At 43.4% G+C, this 17124-nt stretch overlaps 1 protein-coding gene across 3 annotated transcripts in view; it reads left to right on the top strand.

The window, feature by feature from the left end:
* plekhm2 (pleckstrin homology domain containing, family M (with RUN domain) member 2) overlaps positions 1 to 17124 on the top strand; it is a 56468-nt gene that overhangs the window by 22288 nt on the left and 17056 nt on the right. Inside the window, exons 6-13 of one of the 3 annotated variants that reach the window (XM_070860278.1) lie at positions 212 to 398; positions 3375 to 3413; positions 6292 to 6351; positions 8343 to 8586; positions 11702 to 12574; positions 14266 to 14335; positions 15340 to 15430; positions 16052 to 16116. In XM_070860278.1, coding sequence (XP_070716379.1) covers positions 212 to 398; positions 3375 to 3413; positions 6292 to 6351; positions 8343 to 8586; positions 11702 to 12574; positions 14266 to 14335; positions 15340 to 15430; positions 16052 to 16116 — 1629 coding nt within the window. The remainder of the gene's footprint in view (positions 1 to 211; positions 399 to 3374; positions 3414 to 6291; positions 6352 to 8342; positions 8587 to 11701; positions 12575 to 14265; positions 14336 to 15339; positions 15431 to 16051; positions 16117 to 17124) is intronic. The other 2 variants (XM_070860279.1, XM_070860280.1) reach the window with 2 other exon arrangements.

The raw sequence follows: 17124 nt of genomic DNA, 5'->3' as shown, positions 1-17124 counted from the left end.
CAGTATTTATCACTTCTGAGCTACTTGCAAATTCTGGAGAGATTGTTGATCCATTTTTAAAGACAGTCTGAGGTATATACATGGAGGAAGAGCAGCTTTTACCAATGGGGAAAATTTTATAATCTTCACAATAACATCATTGTACAGTTTGCTTTTTGGTTACTGATCACCCAGTCACCTTGTAGTTTTCTGTTTGCTCCTCTAATTGTAGGATGTTCCCTATCTCGACTTGGCTCCATATATGCCGGAATATTACAAGCCACAACACTTACTCGACTTTGAAGAGCGCCTACCCAACTCTGTGCACGGTTCCGACAGCCTCTCACTCAATTCATTCAACTCTGTCACCTCCACGAATCTGGAATGGGACGATAGCGCCATCGCTCCCTCCAGTGAGGGTAAGTTCCAGGATTTTGCTGTATCCAAATAATCCATTCAAACCTCATTACCAACTCCTTACCCATACATGCATTCATGTGTTATAGCTGGAGCACTCTACTAATCATGATGGGGGTTCTGGGTGAACAGATTATAGCATTTTGTGTTGTACTAAGAATAGGCCTCACCAGTTCTGGATTAAAGAGTGGAAAAAGCCAGCATTTCCTTATCCTAATCACGGTCCAGTGACCCGTACTCGAATGCATGTTGGACGAGTACAGGATTAGGCTTGTCTGTGATCTCCTCTGTGGTAGAATAGCCTATTGATACTTGCCATCTAGGCACCCAAGTGGAACAGGCACTTGAATAAGGTCCTGGATTGGCATGTGAAACCATACTGCAGTAAGAGTCAAAACCTTCAGGAACGGAGATAAATGGAGGGTGGTTGTTTTTTTTTTCCTGCATGCTGTGCATTGCCTTTAAGAGGGACTGGGTGAAGTGGGATAATGGAAATTATTTCCATTAACTATTGGTACAGCAGAACCCCCAAAGAAACTTGTCTCGGGGACAGAGCTGGAAAGTGACCATCAGTGACGGTGACCTCGTGAGCTCTTTCAGCCCCTCAACCTGATGAATGAGGAGAACATGCATGTACAACATGAATAACTCTGAACAAGGAGACAAAAATCAAAGTACTTAAAAAATCTCTCTCTTATGGAGAAGATTACTTGTGTTAATCAACACCATTCATAACAATTAAATGACTGATTGGTGCTGTGCTGCAGTAAGTGCAGTGAAAATGCAGGCATCCTCCGATGTGACCGTTGTAAATTCATATTGTGCACATGCTTCGATAATTAATAACGTGAATATTGTGTGGGATCTGTATGGCAAAGCACAAATGCTGTTTTCATGGGAGATGTGGTTTTGTATTTGAAATGCTTCAAAAGCTAATAATGGATAGTCCATTACAAGCATTGCAGTGTCATATCTACTGTGCTGTTGTAATGTACAAACAACTTGCATCTATATCCTGGAGGTGTTCACTACCTTTTCACAGTGGATACAAGTCGCTTTGAGAAATTTGGGTAGCGTATGGCTTGTGGGATTCTTGAAGCTTGTTTGAACTGCAAACATGATTTCATTGCAAACACTCGGTCATGATAAATGGACATTTGCCTTGTCACAGAACCTGTGCAGCAGACCCTCGTGGAAGCATGCTTGGAAGCCATCCCATGTGCTGACTCTGCACACTACAGAATAGTTAACGACTAATCACTGGATGCAGATATAACTAGAACTACTATACAGGGGGTTGACAAATTGTATGCTATCTTCAGCACTGAGAAGATCAAGTCAATATCTATTGCAAAGATGGACTGCCATGTTGCCCAATCACCATTAACTACTGCCACCAACAGATACTACAAGCCTGTATCTGTGCAATGATGGAATACTGCAGCTCTGTTTGTCAGGCTGCAGACAAAACCCACCTTTTTTTGCTTCTGGGTTCAGTACAGTCCAAGCCATGCAAATCAGTGGAACTGGAAGCGTTTGTACATCACCAAATCAATCAAAGTCCATTCTTTACAGCGTCCCAAGACATTTCCTCTATTAAATAATGACTGGAGCAGCACCACAAGAATTGTTACGCTTCAGCCAGGTCAAGTACATCAATCTACAAAGTATACCAATGGCAAGCTTTGACACATCACTGCAACCTGTGGAACTCTGTCAGACAATTTTATCACCTTGAACTTTGACCCTTGAATGCAGAATTTATAAAGAGCCAACCATTACTTGATGAAGCAAGGTTGTAAGACCAAGCATTGGGTTATGGAAAGTTTATTATTGATACAACAATGCAATTTTTGCTGATCTTTCTAATGCTTTCAGCAGTCAAAACCTTGTGGGACATCTTTCTTTGTTCTAGCTTTTGATTGCACACTGTTGTTATGCCACCCAAAGCACAAAAAAGTGTTTGCAATGTACACTACTTAGATCATATTTACTTTGCAGTCAGCAGCAAATGCCAGGGTAAGTGAGGTTCACATTAGGCAGTATACATCATCAAAAGTGTCATGTTAGCCAACGCTTCTGGCTGTATTGCTTCAAGCAACAACCTAAGCACTCTGCTGACAGCAATAGTGTGAATAGTTAAAACACTCATTCCCACACAATACTGGCTCGAAAAGCAGTTTTGCTCCCACTAGCCTGTACTGCGTCTTTCTTAACAAAAATGTTTGAGTGGCAACATCTTATACTTCATAGCCCAACCTGCCATATAAACAGGTAGGAGCTGCAGCTGGTGGTATGGTACTGTCAGGAAATGATTCTGCAATAAGAGTGCAGCATTAGTCAGCAAGAATCATGGTGGGTTTTTTCTTGTTTGAACTCAGCTGTTTCTAATCTGTTAACAGGAAAGAGGATAACACAGCAGCAGGATGGTTGAGTTATAGGCTGTAACGGAACCGAGACAAGAGATACAGAAGCCAGTTATTTCAACAGAAAATAAACCAATCATTATCAGAAGATAGTGCAGATAACTGGAGAACTGAATACATACTCTTTCTTTTCTTGCTGAAAGCATGCACATGTTTGTATTGGGAACTGTCACAGTTATGGGGCACACAAGAGCAGAGGCTGGAATTAGGAGTCCATTGTCTCTCCCACCCCCCCCCCCCCCCCCAAAACATATCTTAAAACTGGAGTTGGTGTAGCTGTTGCTAGAAATACATTTATGGAAAGAGGAGAATGAGGAGGCAGGGAGAGCCCAAACACACAAGAGGTGGAGACATGCCTACAGCTGCATTTTGTCCAGATTGTTCTTTTACAACTGAACACGTCCACGTCTTGTGCCAACTACCTGGTAATTCTACAAACTCATTAAAATTGAACTTGTCTATCAAACATTACACTTTTTAGGAAGTTGTAAGATGGCATAACCCAGTGCCAATCTCTGCATGGTGTGAACGTCTTTACATTTGTTCCTGCAGTGCGTTGGAGGGACAGCAATCTGACAGGGCCATTCGCAGGTATGTCTTGCTCTTTAATCAGAAGGCTGCTCACCAAGTAATTGAAACATTTTCTATCCCTGTGCTGTGGGTAATTTATGAAGACAGACTTGCAAAGCTGAACCTGCTGCAGTTGGAGAAAATAAGATTTTTGAAGGAGCATGGTCCATTTTGTTAAAATGCTGAGAGGCTCTTGTACTATAGATGTAAGCAGGTTACTTGATTTCAGACAGGCCTCAACCAGGCGGCATAGGTTTGAAAGAAACCAGCCTCTGGTGAGATTAGAAGAAATGTTTTCCAACCAAGTAGCAGATGCAGATCAGACTCTGGAAAAGCAGCTAATGCTGAGTCAACTCCATCTAAAAAGAGCAAAAACAGAAAATGCTGCAAACACTCAACAAGTCAGCAAGCATCTGTCAAGAGAAGACAAGTCAATGATTCGGGTATTGAATCTTTCCCATTTTAAAAAGGAGCTGAATAAAATGATTGAATTAGATTAATTCTTGCAGGAGAGATTGTAGACTGATGATCAAAAACTTCATGATGCTGTGGTTTCTGCCTTGTTAGCACTATGGTAGCAATGGGTTAAAAAAAATGTGAGGATAGATGACTATTCTAGTTTTACTTGATAATCCAGGAGTATTTATATAAAACCTTCCCTCAGGAAATGAAAGGGCTAGAACGGAGTCCCTGGTGTGGTAGCAGTGATCTTGATGGGCTGAAGGCCTTTAATCATTATGCTGCTTTTTATTGTGATGGGAAAGAAGTGTTTTGATGCAGAGGTTTAACATCACCCCCTTTACAAAAACCGTGATTAGGCAGCCTCTTAATTTGGCATCGAGCAGTTGCTTCTTTTTTTAAAGCATCATATTGTGGGTTTGTTGAGAGGAGGGAGGAAGTGTGAGACTGTGTGCTCTTCAGGCAGATTTTGGTATAGTATCATCTGGAAGATGGTCATGGATCCTGGTTGTGCTGTGTTGTATTCTGGCCCTGGTTATGGTCGTCGAATAAGTATCCCCCAAAGGAATGGATTCCTCCTCCGTTATTTTTTTTTACCGTTTCTCTTGTATTAGAGTTTCTGGCAATGAGTAAACCTGATGAACGAGACCAGATTCACTAGAAACTCTTAATTGTTGCCCCGTCAAGGAGAGGTGTGTAATACCACAGCCTGTGATTCCATCCATGGTGGAATAGCCTGCCTACACACCTGTCTGTTCACACATTAAGAATGGGCATGGGTGAGGGACTGAAGTATGTCCAGCATCTGTGGAGCAATAGACCATTGAGTTAGTAATATCAAGAAAGGGATCCCAAAATTGTGGGGTGGATTCATGCGAATGAATTGTCAATCAGCTTTGCACTATCCCTAGACTTCAGTTTAGGGGGGGGGGGGTTGTGATACTGTTAATTTTATTCCTCCTGTTTGAAGCTTTTGTCAAAGTGCGTACAACAGGTCAGATGCTGCACCTGCAGATAATACATACTATTAATCCATTTCATATCTTTTCTTAATTCATTCTTAGGATATGGGCATTGCTAATAAGGCCCGCATTTTATTACCCAGCCCTAATTGCCTTTGAGAAGGTAATGGTGTGCTGCTGCCTTGACCCATTGCATTCCGTGGGGTGTAGATACTCTCACCGTGCTGTTGGATAGGGAATTCCAGGATTTTGACCCAGCAGACTGTAGTATACTCTGATTCTGGGCTGGGAAGTCGTGGTTGAATTATTAGTGAGGTTTGTAATTAGCTACACTGCACCCAATAATAACATCGTCACAAACATTGACTGGTCAGTACAGACACCAATGCTGAGTGTGCTGGATCTATGTTGCCAAATTGCAGTGCTCCAATTTCGAATGTGTATTTTACAGCACAAATCCTAGCTGGACTGTGGGATGTAGAGCCCTGGGAATGCAAGTAGTGATGTTTCAATGTTGCTCTGCATTGGTGGACTAATATCCGCTGTGAGAAGTATGTGTAAAAATTGGTCGCTGGCAGGATCCATGTTGGATGGGAGCGTTTAATTGAGCAATAATCTACAGCGGATGGGGTGAGTGGAGGATCAACTGATTGATTAAATACTAGTGCCCCACAGCAATATGTCTACAAGGTCATTGATACTCAACAGTATATTTTTAAATGTTCAATGCTGTTCATAAACAGCTAAAAATTGTTTTCACTCTTTCCATTATCGACTTGACATTTTCACTTCCAGTGACTTTTACACTGGTCAAGTTGTGGCATGTAGTGATGGAAATGGAACATTTTACTAATTTCAGTACTCTGTGTCTGGTTAAATGCAGAGCATCGTCCCTCGTAAGCTGTATGGCCTGCCTCCCCCACTGCGCGGCCCATTCAAATTTTTGTATGTGTGCAGTATCTACAATGTTAGCCAGTGAGCAGTCTGTGTGGGACCAGATGACTACGCAGCTTAGCGGGAACATTGCAGAGTAAAACTCTTCCACCTGAACCAGAATGTCATTTATTTCCATTTACCAGTCTTTTTGTGGCCTCTAAAGTGTGATTGCCAATTAGGGACAGCTTTGTATGGTAACAGAATGCCCGATAGGAATTGGGTTGAGACTGTCATTTCACATGGAACCTTGTGCCCAACAAATAGAGAACATTTTTGTTCCATTGGCCTGGTCTGGTCTCAAACCCAGAGTGAAAAGCATCATCCAGTTCCTCTGAGGGGTAGCTGCCCCATCTCATGAGTGTATGTAGCACTTGTAAAAGGATGGTTGAAAGGCAACTGGAATGTGGAATTTTCCATAGGTATGGTGGAATAATCATATCTATATATGACAGGGATTTCATCTCGTGCTATTGGAACATCTGAGACCACGGTTTTCATTGTTACAGATTTTTTTTTGTTTCTTTCTCTTCCTTCCATTATAGATTATGATTTTGGAGATGTGTTTCCTGCAGCACAGTCCATACCCAGCACAGACTGGGAAGGTGGGACTCTCTCAGGCTTGTGTTTCACACTCTGTCGCTGCCTGCTGCATGCTCTCTGTCCCTAACCATGTCTGTCTCACTCACTGCATGCCTGCCAGGGCTGCTTCAGTGGTTGTTTACATGTGCATATGGTGGGAGTGTGTTGGATAGAAAAATAGATAATGGCTGGGAATCATGAACTCAGATCTGTAACGTGATTGCTTCTTAATCATATAGTGGTGAATTTCACATTGTAATCAGAGCTGCTATAATTCTGGCTGTCGTGCAGAAATCTTGATTGAAATTTGTTTTGGGGCTAATAAATACAGCCTTGCTAGTTTTGCTTGCATTCCAAAAATGTGTTTTACTTCCATGGCATAGCACAGGAGAACTGCCACTAGTATCTGAGATGGGTCACGAGAACCTGGCAGTCATTGGGGAGGGCAATGCCAGATCTCCATCATGCATTGATACCGGTTTGTTTAAAGTAAACCACCTTTCTCACCTGTCATTTATTAATCAACTAATGGTTGCCCAATTACTAAAGTCCAACACATTGAACAGTGTGATTTTGATTTGTTACCATATAATGGTTTTGGATCACCAGGAGTAATATTCAGGGATAATTTTTCCACTTTGGATTGACTCCAATCTCATTGTATTTTTACTGCAGAGCTGTTCCTTGGAATTCTAGAACTTTAGAAGCACTGAGTATTGCTGCACATAATGCAGTTCATTTTTCATCTTTTACTCAAGTCCAGTTTTCCAATGCAGTGTGGCAGAGCAACCAACCTGGACCGACCCAAGAGTTTCCTTATTGCCATCCTGTACAATCACTCCTTGCTGTTGCCTGTTTTTACCAAATTAATCCATATGTCATGTCTTCAGGACTTAAAAACCTTGTATGAAGTGTAGCTGGACCTTCACAATGCCCTCGGTGGCTTCTGTCAAGATATGATTTATTGTGATGTGTAGTTGCTTGGACTTTTCTTAGCTAGAGGAGCCACCTGGAAAGATGGAGAACAACATTCCCTCTGGTTCTGCTTTACGCATGTGTTTTGAGAACTCTGGCAAGTGTGGTGTTGGTTGACTCCAGGTGTGAGAAGTACATTTTGTGGTTATCAATCAACTCTTGGTCTTTATTAGTAGCAAGTGGTGATAGCCTCTCTCCCTGCCCCCCACCACCTTGTCCTTTCCACTTGGGTTGAGTAGTCCAGAGTCTCCTGTCTCTCATCATCTGTAAAATCATGGCAGTTGTTTATGGCGTGGGATTTTCCTCAGTGAGTGCCTTGATTCAGCAGTACACAGATGATCATTTCTGTTGTAGCTGTGGATGTAAAACCCAGTACATTGCCAGGTGATTCTGTAACCTTCCCCTTGAAGAAAATGAGGATGAGATGTCTCTGACAGAGTCTGGCTAAGAGAAGTAGGTGAGTGGAACCATCAGAACTTCTGATTGCTATCCCTGTTGACTTGTGAGGCAGAGGGTTTGCCTACTGTTCTTCACCCAAACCAACTGCCTGTGATAGCTACAGTGGGACTTTTTTATTGGATCCATGCTGCTTTTATTATTGTACTTCACAGTTTCCTCAATGCACCTGAAACATGACTGAACCTTCAACAAAATATCTCCCTTGGCTAGGAACCCTCTACTTCCAGAGAAGAAATTAAAGCAGCTGGATTCCTGGGACAGGAAATATTTTTATATTCGGAATGCTACAGATGTGGATAGTTAATGTAACCATGTGCCATAGATGCTGGTGTCAAGTGAGTGGATGTATGATCGTCAGTGTAGATTTACAGGTGCAGTTCTAATCTTTGCTAGGTGAACATGGGAGACGAGCTTGACCATGCTAATTTGTCAATCTTGCTTAAAACACTGCTTCAGATATCTCGTTCTTCTTGCTGGTCTGTCATTTTGTTAATTTAAGAGAAAAATCTAATTTCAGTCAAATGAAAACCATTCCAGAAATAAACATTGGGCCCTACAGTATTTCTTTTTTTTTCTGTAGAGGGCGAATTGACTGACACAGTCAGCAGCTGCCCCCGATCTGGGACCTCGGAGAGTCTGCCATCAAACAGCAAGCCCAACACAAGGAGTCCAACATTGCGCTACAACCCCTTCAACAGTGAGAAAGAGGAATCTCCACATATACCAGATGGCACTGCAGTGCCATGTGCTGAGCCTGAGAGAGAGGACAGCACACCAGATCTCCAGGATTCTGCCGAGAACAGCACAGAGCTTGAAGTAATTAGGTCAGTCATTGTGATTAAGGCTTTACAGGGGAGGAGAGGTTTGTGGGGGGTGGTTAACTTTCTTGCCTTTAGATACCAGATATGGCTTGGTTGGTATCATTCCTGCCTCTGAGTCAGTAAGTTGTGGGTTCAAGTCCAATCCGGAGACGTGAGCACATAATCAAGGCTGCTGCTCCAGGGCCATGCTGAAGGAGTACTGCATTGTCTGAGGTGCCGTCTTTCGGATGAGATGTTAAACAGAGACCCCCTTAGGTGGGCGTAAGATCCCACAGGACTATGTCTGAGATGAGCAGGAGAGTTCTCCCCGGTCCTGGCTACTATTTGTCCTTCAACTAATATCACTTTAAAAAATAAACCGATTATCTACTCATTACATAACATATTAGGAGCTGGAGTAGGCCATACGGCCCCTGGAGCCTGCTCCGCCATTCAATAAGATCATAGCCTCAACTTCACTTCCCTGCCCGCTCATTCAAAAATATGTCTATCTCCACCTTAAATATATTCAATGTCCCAACCTCCACAGCTCTCTAGGTAGAGAATTCCAAAGATTCGCAACCCTCTTTGAGAGAAGAAATTCCTCCTAATTTCCGTCTTAAATGGGTGACCCCTTATTCTGAAACTGCCCCCGAATTCTAGATTCCCCCACGAGGGGAAACATCCTCTCTGCACCTACCCAGTCAAGCCCCCTCATAGGGCCCAAGTTTCCACATGATTTGCGCCTGATTTTTAGGAGCAACTGGTGGAGAACGGACTATCTTAGAAATCGCAATTCTCCACATTTTTTTTTCTGCAGTTCTAGTCAGGTCGAACAGTTCTACTTTGGAACAGAATTTTTTCTTCAAAAGGGGGCGTGTCCGGCCACTGACGCCTGATTTGAAAGTTTCCACAGTGAAAACGTACTCCAAACTAAAGTAGAATGGAGCAAGTGAAGATTTTTGTAGAACTGAAAAAACCTGTTCTACATATTAAAAAATCAGGCGCAGGTTACAAATTAGGCGTCCAGAACGAGGTGGGGGGGGGAAGGGAAGTCATTAAGTTCTATAATAAATCCTTATTTATACTTATATTATACAAATAAATCCAACCTGAATAAACATTTATAAGCAAAGAAAAGATGAAATAAACCATCTTCCTACCTGTGTGAAAGTGCTTCAGGCATGGAGAATTCTGCAGTCAGCCTGAGGCGCCCGTTCTTCCTGCGGGGGTGGGGGGAGGCGCCCGTTCTTCCCGCGGGAGGGGTAGGAGGCACCCGTTCTTCCCGCGCGGGGGGGGGGGGGAGGGAGACAGACAGTGAGAAGGCTGCAGTGAGATGTGCTGATGGCAATGTGCTTTTATTAAAAAAATGTTCAAAAATTAAATAGCTACAAAGAACTACAAAAATGGCCGAGTGCCAATGTTTTCTTCACACTGAGCATGCGCAAACGCTCCAACGCGCACGCGCAGCGTTGCCGGCAGGAAAAAAACTAATTTAAATAGTACCCGCCCCCTCCCACTTACAAAATCGGCGCGAGTGTAGGCTCGCAGACAAGGAGCTGCAGAACGCTCCAGAATCGTGATTTTTTTTTTTTAGGCGCGAAAAACGGGCGCCCAGCTTGGAGAGGCGCCCGTTTTTTATCGTGTGGAAACTTGGACCCATAATCTTGTGCGTTTCAATAAGATCACCTCTCATTCTTCTAAACTCCAATGAGTATAGGCCCAACCTGCTCAACCTTTCTTCATATGACAACCCCTTCATCTCGGGCATCAACCTAGTGAACCTTCTGCCTCCAATGCAAGTATATCCCTCCTTAAATAAGGAGACCCAAAACTGTACACAGTACTCTAGGTGTGGTCTCACCAATGCCCTGTACAGTTGCAGCAGGATTTTCCTACTTTTATACTCTACCCCCCTTGCAATAAAAGCCAACATTCCATTTGCCTTCCTAATTACTTGCTGTACCTGCATGTTAACTTTTTGTGTTTCATGTACAAAGACCCCCAGATCTCTCTGAACCGCACCATTTGTAATCTCTCCCCATTTAAATAATTTTCTTTTTTACCACCTTGCTATTTGTGGGAGCTTGCTTTGCGCATATTGGTTGCCACATTTCCTGCATTACAACAATTACTACTCCTCAAAATAAGTATTTAATTGGCTGTAAAGCACTTTGGGAAGTCCTGAGGTCGTGAAAGGTGCTATATAAAATGCAAGTCTTAAGTTGAGGCACAGCAATCACGTTGGCAGTAACCTCCTGCATCTATGTAAACTAGTTTGTGAGGAGCTGTGACTGAAATGCTACAAAACGGTGCCTGACCACTGCTGGAATACAGAACCCAGTGTGTTTGGAATTGAATGTAAACCCATGGCTTAATGCATTATTGTGCACCGAGTTGATACAGCCACGTGCTGTGCTGCTGTCTTTGATTTCTGCAAGTTTTATATTTTCCTTCCAAGTTGTCATCCTTCCACAATAAAATGTGTTGTCTTGTGGCCTGTCTGAGAACTGGTGAAATACTGCCCATGGCGAATGCCAATGATCTTGAATGGGCAGTACCAATGCTTCACTGCTTCTGAGCATCAGGTGACAAAACAACTGGGAATAAGGTCGGTGTTGGTCCTCTCTGACTTAAATTTGAAATTCATTCTTCCAAGATTGCTGTTCATACAACTATGTGTTGGGGAGAGTTCTGCCCGGAGCACTGGAGAAGCTTGTTACTTTTTTTTTTCTCTTGCTGCAATATAGTTCCATTGCTGCTGGGTTCCCTCTGGTACTCTGCCCAAGTGGCCATTTTTCATCTGTAAGCTTAAATACGGAGTGTCACCAGAATATTTGGTTCTGCAAGGTACCACAGTTGAGTCTGATCCTGATGCCCAAGCATACATTATCCACAGGACTCACTGGAGAGCAATGAGGAGCAAGAACCTTGACTCCTTTTTCCTCTCCCTAGCCCAGGGCACTGAGGCCAATTGTATGGTTGGCAACTGCTGCCCCAGCTGGGGTCAGCCAGCACTGAACAGACTGAGGGTGGAACCTGGAGCCTTCTGCTCTGTATGGGTCAGTGGATGGTGCATTACCTCCTGAGCCATTGAGGGAGTTGCTGATTCTAATTGTTTGTGATATCCACTCCACAGATTGGCAAAGAAGAAGAGAACGCCCAAAAAGAAGAGAGCAAAATCTGAGGAGCAAATTCTTGATGCTAAAAATGCAGAAGTACAGCTGTCGACAGGAGAAGATACAAAGTCCAAGCAGTGTTGCGATGCTGAGTCACAAGAAGAACCAAGCGATAAAATGGGCTTGCAGAAATCCAAAGAGATTTCTGCTGGTGAGGAGGACTGCAGTCCCCAGGACAAGATGTTACGGGTGGCGCGTAGAGAGTCCGATGCAGATGCCCCCCAGCCAGGCCTGCTGATACCACAGATGAAGGACACAAGTATGAACAGTGTAGGGAATCCTTTGAGCAAGGTGATGGAGCAGCTCAATGGAACACTGGATGCCAACGCTTGGACGTCAAATGGTGATCACCCTGAGCAGCCCTTTCGGACTTGTGTCCCGGGGGAAGCCCCGGATGAACCTCCGTATAGTCAGTATAGTGAGCGGATGCCACCTGCCATGGACTTCTACAGGTTTGCCCTCGAGAGTCCAGGCGCTAATGCGACAGGTAGCTGCAACTATGACCTTGCAGGGGATGGCCAACCAGCGCATGTTTTTAGTGGCCATGAGGCTGCTTGCACAGAAACGTGCAAAGGAGAGAAAATCCCTGGCGCTGTAGAGGAGCCAGGGACCACTGAGGAAGCTGCCGTTCCAGAGAGCCACAGAACAGAGAATGCAGAGGCTCTTCCAGAACAGGAGAATCCAGCTAATGTTACAAATGGCAAGGGATGTGAAGCTAGTCTGGAACTGTTGGAAGTTCAGACCTTGGCCTCTGAGGGTACAGAGGAGGAGGAGGAGGAGGAGGAGAGAGCTCAAAGTAGCCCTTCCGATCTAACTCATCCAGCTGACTTCAGGTAAAGTGTTGTGATTATTAAATACTTTGAACTGTGTTTAGTAGTAATTAGAAATATAAGTTTCCTAAAGTACAAAGGAAATTAAGTTTAGTATGTGCCTAATGGAAGCTGTGATTGTTTATTAACTGCTACAGATACTTTGCAGAACCTCTCTGGGCTGGCGATTTGAGTCCTTGATCTCTGTACTTGAAGTTCAAAATGTGGAGTTCACGGGAAACTTTGTGATGCCCTTAATCCCAATCTTCAATACCAAAGTAACAAGTCAGAATCACGGCCAGTAAAGGCAACTGCACTCCACCTGGCCTGTGCCAACATTTCAAAAACTCCTCTGCTTGCTATTTCTGCTATCAAAAAAAACTATTCACCTCTAGAATTTACTGATACTATCAGCTTCCATGTTCTCTGTTGGCAATCTGCCCCACATATTGACCAGCAGTATGATTCTAATCTATCATTTGTGTATATGTAGAATTTTCCAGTTCCCATCCCTGATTTCATTGAGTGAGGGTTTAAACCAGAGGGGCTTGAATAGTGTATTGGATTAAACATTGGCCTTTCACTTCTGAAACCTTGGCTTGAGTGTCGCCCAAACTGATGGAATGAAAGTCTTCTCTTGTGACTGGCTGCTAGCTGCTCAAAATAAAAGTGTTCCACTTCCCAAATGCAAACTTGTGTCTCAATAATGACCAAATAACTCACCAAAAAGCTTTTCACTTCCCTCCAATTTTCTCACCATCTCTTCTGAAAGCACTGCTCCTTCTTTGATAGTGTTTCATGGGTACTGGCCATTCTTGACTACTTTTTATCCATATGCCTTCCTGCTTTCATTCCTTTCCTTCCCTCCTCCCAGCCCCATCTCCACCTTGTGTCCGCCTCAAAGGAAGTCCTGAATTATCCATCTCTACATCCAAGTACTGACGTTTGGGTTGTTCACAGTTGACTCAATGTTCTCTTTGGTCAGCCAACATGTGACGGCAGCCTGTGATGAAACCTCTCTGGGGTTTATCTCTTTCTGAGAGCAGCACATTACAGGTTTGGAACTGTACAGAGGGAGATTAAATTTGCATCCTTTCACTCGATTGCACATTGGACCTGTGGAGAGATCTCTCTAACGTATAATAAGATCTGAGGTTTAAATACGTTGAATTTCACTTGTGTGATGTGATGTATCCATTTGCTGCAGCTGTCTGGCTGTTCGTATTATTTTCTTCATCCTTGCCTTCATGGCCATAAATCTTCCTCTCCAAAGACAAACTTGACCCTTTAGTTTCCAATCTGAAGCTCAGCCGTATGAAGCGAGTTAAATGGCTTGTGTGTGTTTCACGTTCCCATCTCTCTCGTCTTCCTTGAACTTTTTATTAGAGGATTAAAAGTGTGAAGCTGCCGGTTGGAACAGGAGTTGGCCATCAAGCCTGCTCCACAATTTTGTTAACCGTAGCTGCTCTTTATCTTTTTAATCCTGATCTCTCCACCATTTCACTATCTCCCTTAATACCTCAATTGATTCTACATCTGGTGCCATGTGTCCACATTTTAACAATACTTTGCATGAAGACTTTTTTCCTTAAATTTACTTTTAACCAGTTTGATTCAAATAGAAGCCTGGCGAGTGGCTCTAATGCTTTAATACAGATGTTGCCACAGCTGGAGGCAGCAGTCTCATCGTTCATGTTTTTGCCCTTTCCCCTCAGGGTAGACAATAATCTGCTGCTTCTGCTGATGATTCATGTTTTCAAGGAGAATGAAGAGCAGCTCTACAAGGTAAGGGAGCTGTGTTAGGATCGTAGTAGAAAAATCAGCTTGGAAGTATTTTAAAAATAAGTACGAGCTTCCTGATCACTCACTGGGTAAATGCACTGTCTGGTGAGGTACTGTGCAGCATAGACAAGGAAGGTGCCACGTTCAATCCCCAATCTATTGATCATAGCTGGGTAGCAGTGGGGGCATTACAATTGATATCAACATCGAGTTAGAGAGGAGTAAATCATCCAGAGTTACAGCTACTGATTGCTTACTGGAAAGTGTGTATGTGTGTGGATGTGGGCTGGTCAGGCTCACATATCTTGCTGACACTCTCACAAAGACAAATGATGCCTTGGATGTGGTACTGGGTAGCTGCTGGCACCAAGGATTGGGAGAGGGAGGGGAATGGTTCAACTGTTTTGTGTTGGGGCTTCTGAGGAGGTTGGCTGTTCTCTCATTTTCCTATACAGTATCCTAGATCCTACTGTCAAAATAAAATGGGAAATGATAAACCAGTGGGTCATAAATGAAGGAAAGCTCGGGGTAAAATATCAGGAGAGGTGAAAATAAGCAACTAATGAAACATAGGCATGGCAGTAGAAAAGGAAATAGAAACTGAGAAATGAAATAGTACAAGAGGAGAACAAACCTGAATCAGCCAGAGGAAACATCAGTGGCCAGATGTGGTCTAATGCTGCTGCTTGGGTGGGAAGTAGAAGGCACCTCATTTGAGAGCCTAATGATTGCTGTATGCAGAAAGGTGATGGTCTCGTCTTTGGGCAAAGGATCTTGAAAGTTGCTGACAATGTTATGGGTTCTACTGGTCCAGCAATGAGAGAAGAGCTGGTTAATTGAAGTGTTCATGTAAAACTTACTGAAGTTCAACAATAGAAGCTAACTGGGCTAATTATGGTAATCATTCTTTTTTGGTGAAGTAAAAGGCGCTGCTCCAATCCTCACTTCATTTTTTTTTCCTTTCTCTGTTTCTCTCTCTCCTCCTCTCCACCTACGTCTCTTCCCAGATGATGAGGATGTGGACAGGTCACATGGAGGGAAACCTACAGTTGCTGTATGTGCTGTTGACCGACTGTTACATCTACCTGTTGAGAAAAGGTAATTCTGTTTGTTTGGGGGCATCCACTGAGTGAAACAAGATCCCCTTGAAGACCACATACCATCCCCTTTGCTGTTTGAATGGAAGCTTCACACTCTCGTGATTTATGGTGACCAAATAAGTCAACTTCTGTTTCGATACTTACTTCATAACCAGCATTTTGTAGAGCCTATTCCACAATTCTATCCATTGTTTTTTTTAGTGGAGGGGAGGGGGAGGAACTGACTTACAAATGGGAGAATGCAGCCACATTTCCCTTCATGGTTGAATAACCTGGCATAACAATATTGAGGCTTATTATGAAGAAAGGCCTTGAGTAAGCTGCTAAGCGACTGACACCCATAGAGCTGTACACAACACGAGTCAGTGCTTTCAGTTCAGGAGGGAAGAACGGCAAAAACGATGCTTTCTTCAGAACCCTAGTAGCTGAGATGTGTGGTGTGTAAATGAGAAGAGCTAAAGGTCTTATATCATTCAGATTGTTTCCAGTAAAGCTTAATGTTGTATACAGACGAAACTGTAATCGAGAAGCTGTTTTTAGTTGTTGAAATGTGAACAGTGCTGTGAGCTGGAATGCAGTATTTGTGGCTGTGCCTGACTCAATCTGTTGGTCTGTATAGGAGCTGCAGACAAGCCCTATACAGTGGAAGAAGCGGTGTCTTACAATGAGCTTGATTACATATCGGTGAGTTGTTTGTGTTTATAAAACTGACTTTTCAATTGGAGAGCAACAGTCACGGTTTGATTGAAGCGCATTATTTACCAGGGATGTTACGCTGTCTCTTGTTAGTCCTGTTCTGGTAGTTGGGACAAGGCGAGCGTTTCCATTACCTCTCCCTTTGCAAAATAAAATCTGCCAGTCATGGCGCTGCTGCTAATTTATAAGAAATCTTGCCATGGTGTCAATAGGGGTGCTGCAATTGGTCTCACCACCCCTGGGTAATGAGGGGAAAAAAATCAGTCTGGATTCCTGATCACTGTCCAGTGACCTGTGCTGGAAAATATACAGGTGTTGGATGTTAGCTGAGGACGGTACTTGGTTATGATGTTCTCGATCTCATCCTTCACTTTTCCCCACCCCAATATCCTGCTGAGGTTCACTGCTCTCTTCTCTTGCATGAAGAATGGCCACTTGTGTTGGGTACTGGAAGGCTGCTGCCACCTATCGAACTGGACCCCACAAGACTGTGCCTTCAGGAGAAAAGGATAACATTTGGTGAGGGGATGATTGCTGTAAAATTCAGCTATCGTGTGTACCAAACGGGATCCTATTGTAGCTCAGTGACAAACCTGTCTGTTATCTATAAATGTTTTGTGAAGCTACAGCAGGAAATTCTACCCGTGTTGGTCATCAGTGGGTTGTCAGGAGGCAGAGTGAATCTGCTTATCTTTTGGGGATAGGGAGAAACAACACAAGCTGAACATACCACAGTGTAGTACCGAGAGAGGTGGTATCTGAATGTTCAAACGGGGATGGGCACAGGTTGTTTTTCTTTGGCTAGTTCCTGCACATCTAGAATGCTTCCATAAAGCTATGCAGAATAACTGGGAAAGAGCAGATTTAATTGTATTCACTGTTTTCCCAAAAAATGTAAAGCAGCTTTGTAAAATGAGATCTGGGCTGCTATATTTGACAATGAGCAGGCAACTGTATTGTATGTAACAGTGTTGTCTTGTGATGTACCCCTGTATT

The sequence above is a fragment of the Pristiophorus japonicus genome, chromosome 18 (genome assembly GCF_044704955.1).
Source record: "Pristiophorus japonicus isolate sPriJap1 chromosome 18, sPriJap1.hap1, whole genome shotgun sequence".
NCBI lineage: Eukaryota > Metazoa > Chordata > Chondrichthyes > Pristiophoridae > Pristiophorus > Pristiophorus japonicus.
Note: the sequence above shows the minus strand (reverse complement) of the source record. Positions and strands in the feature narration are given on the sequence as shown.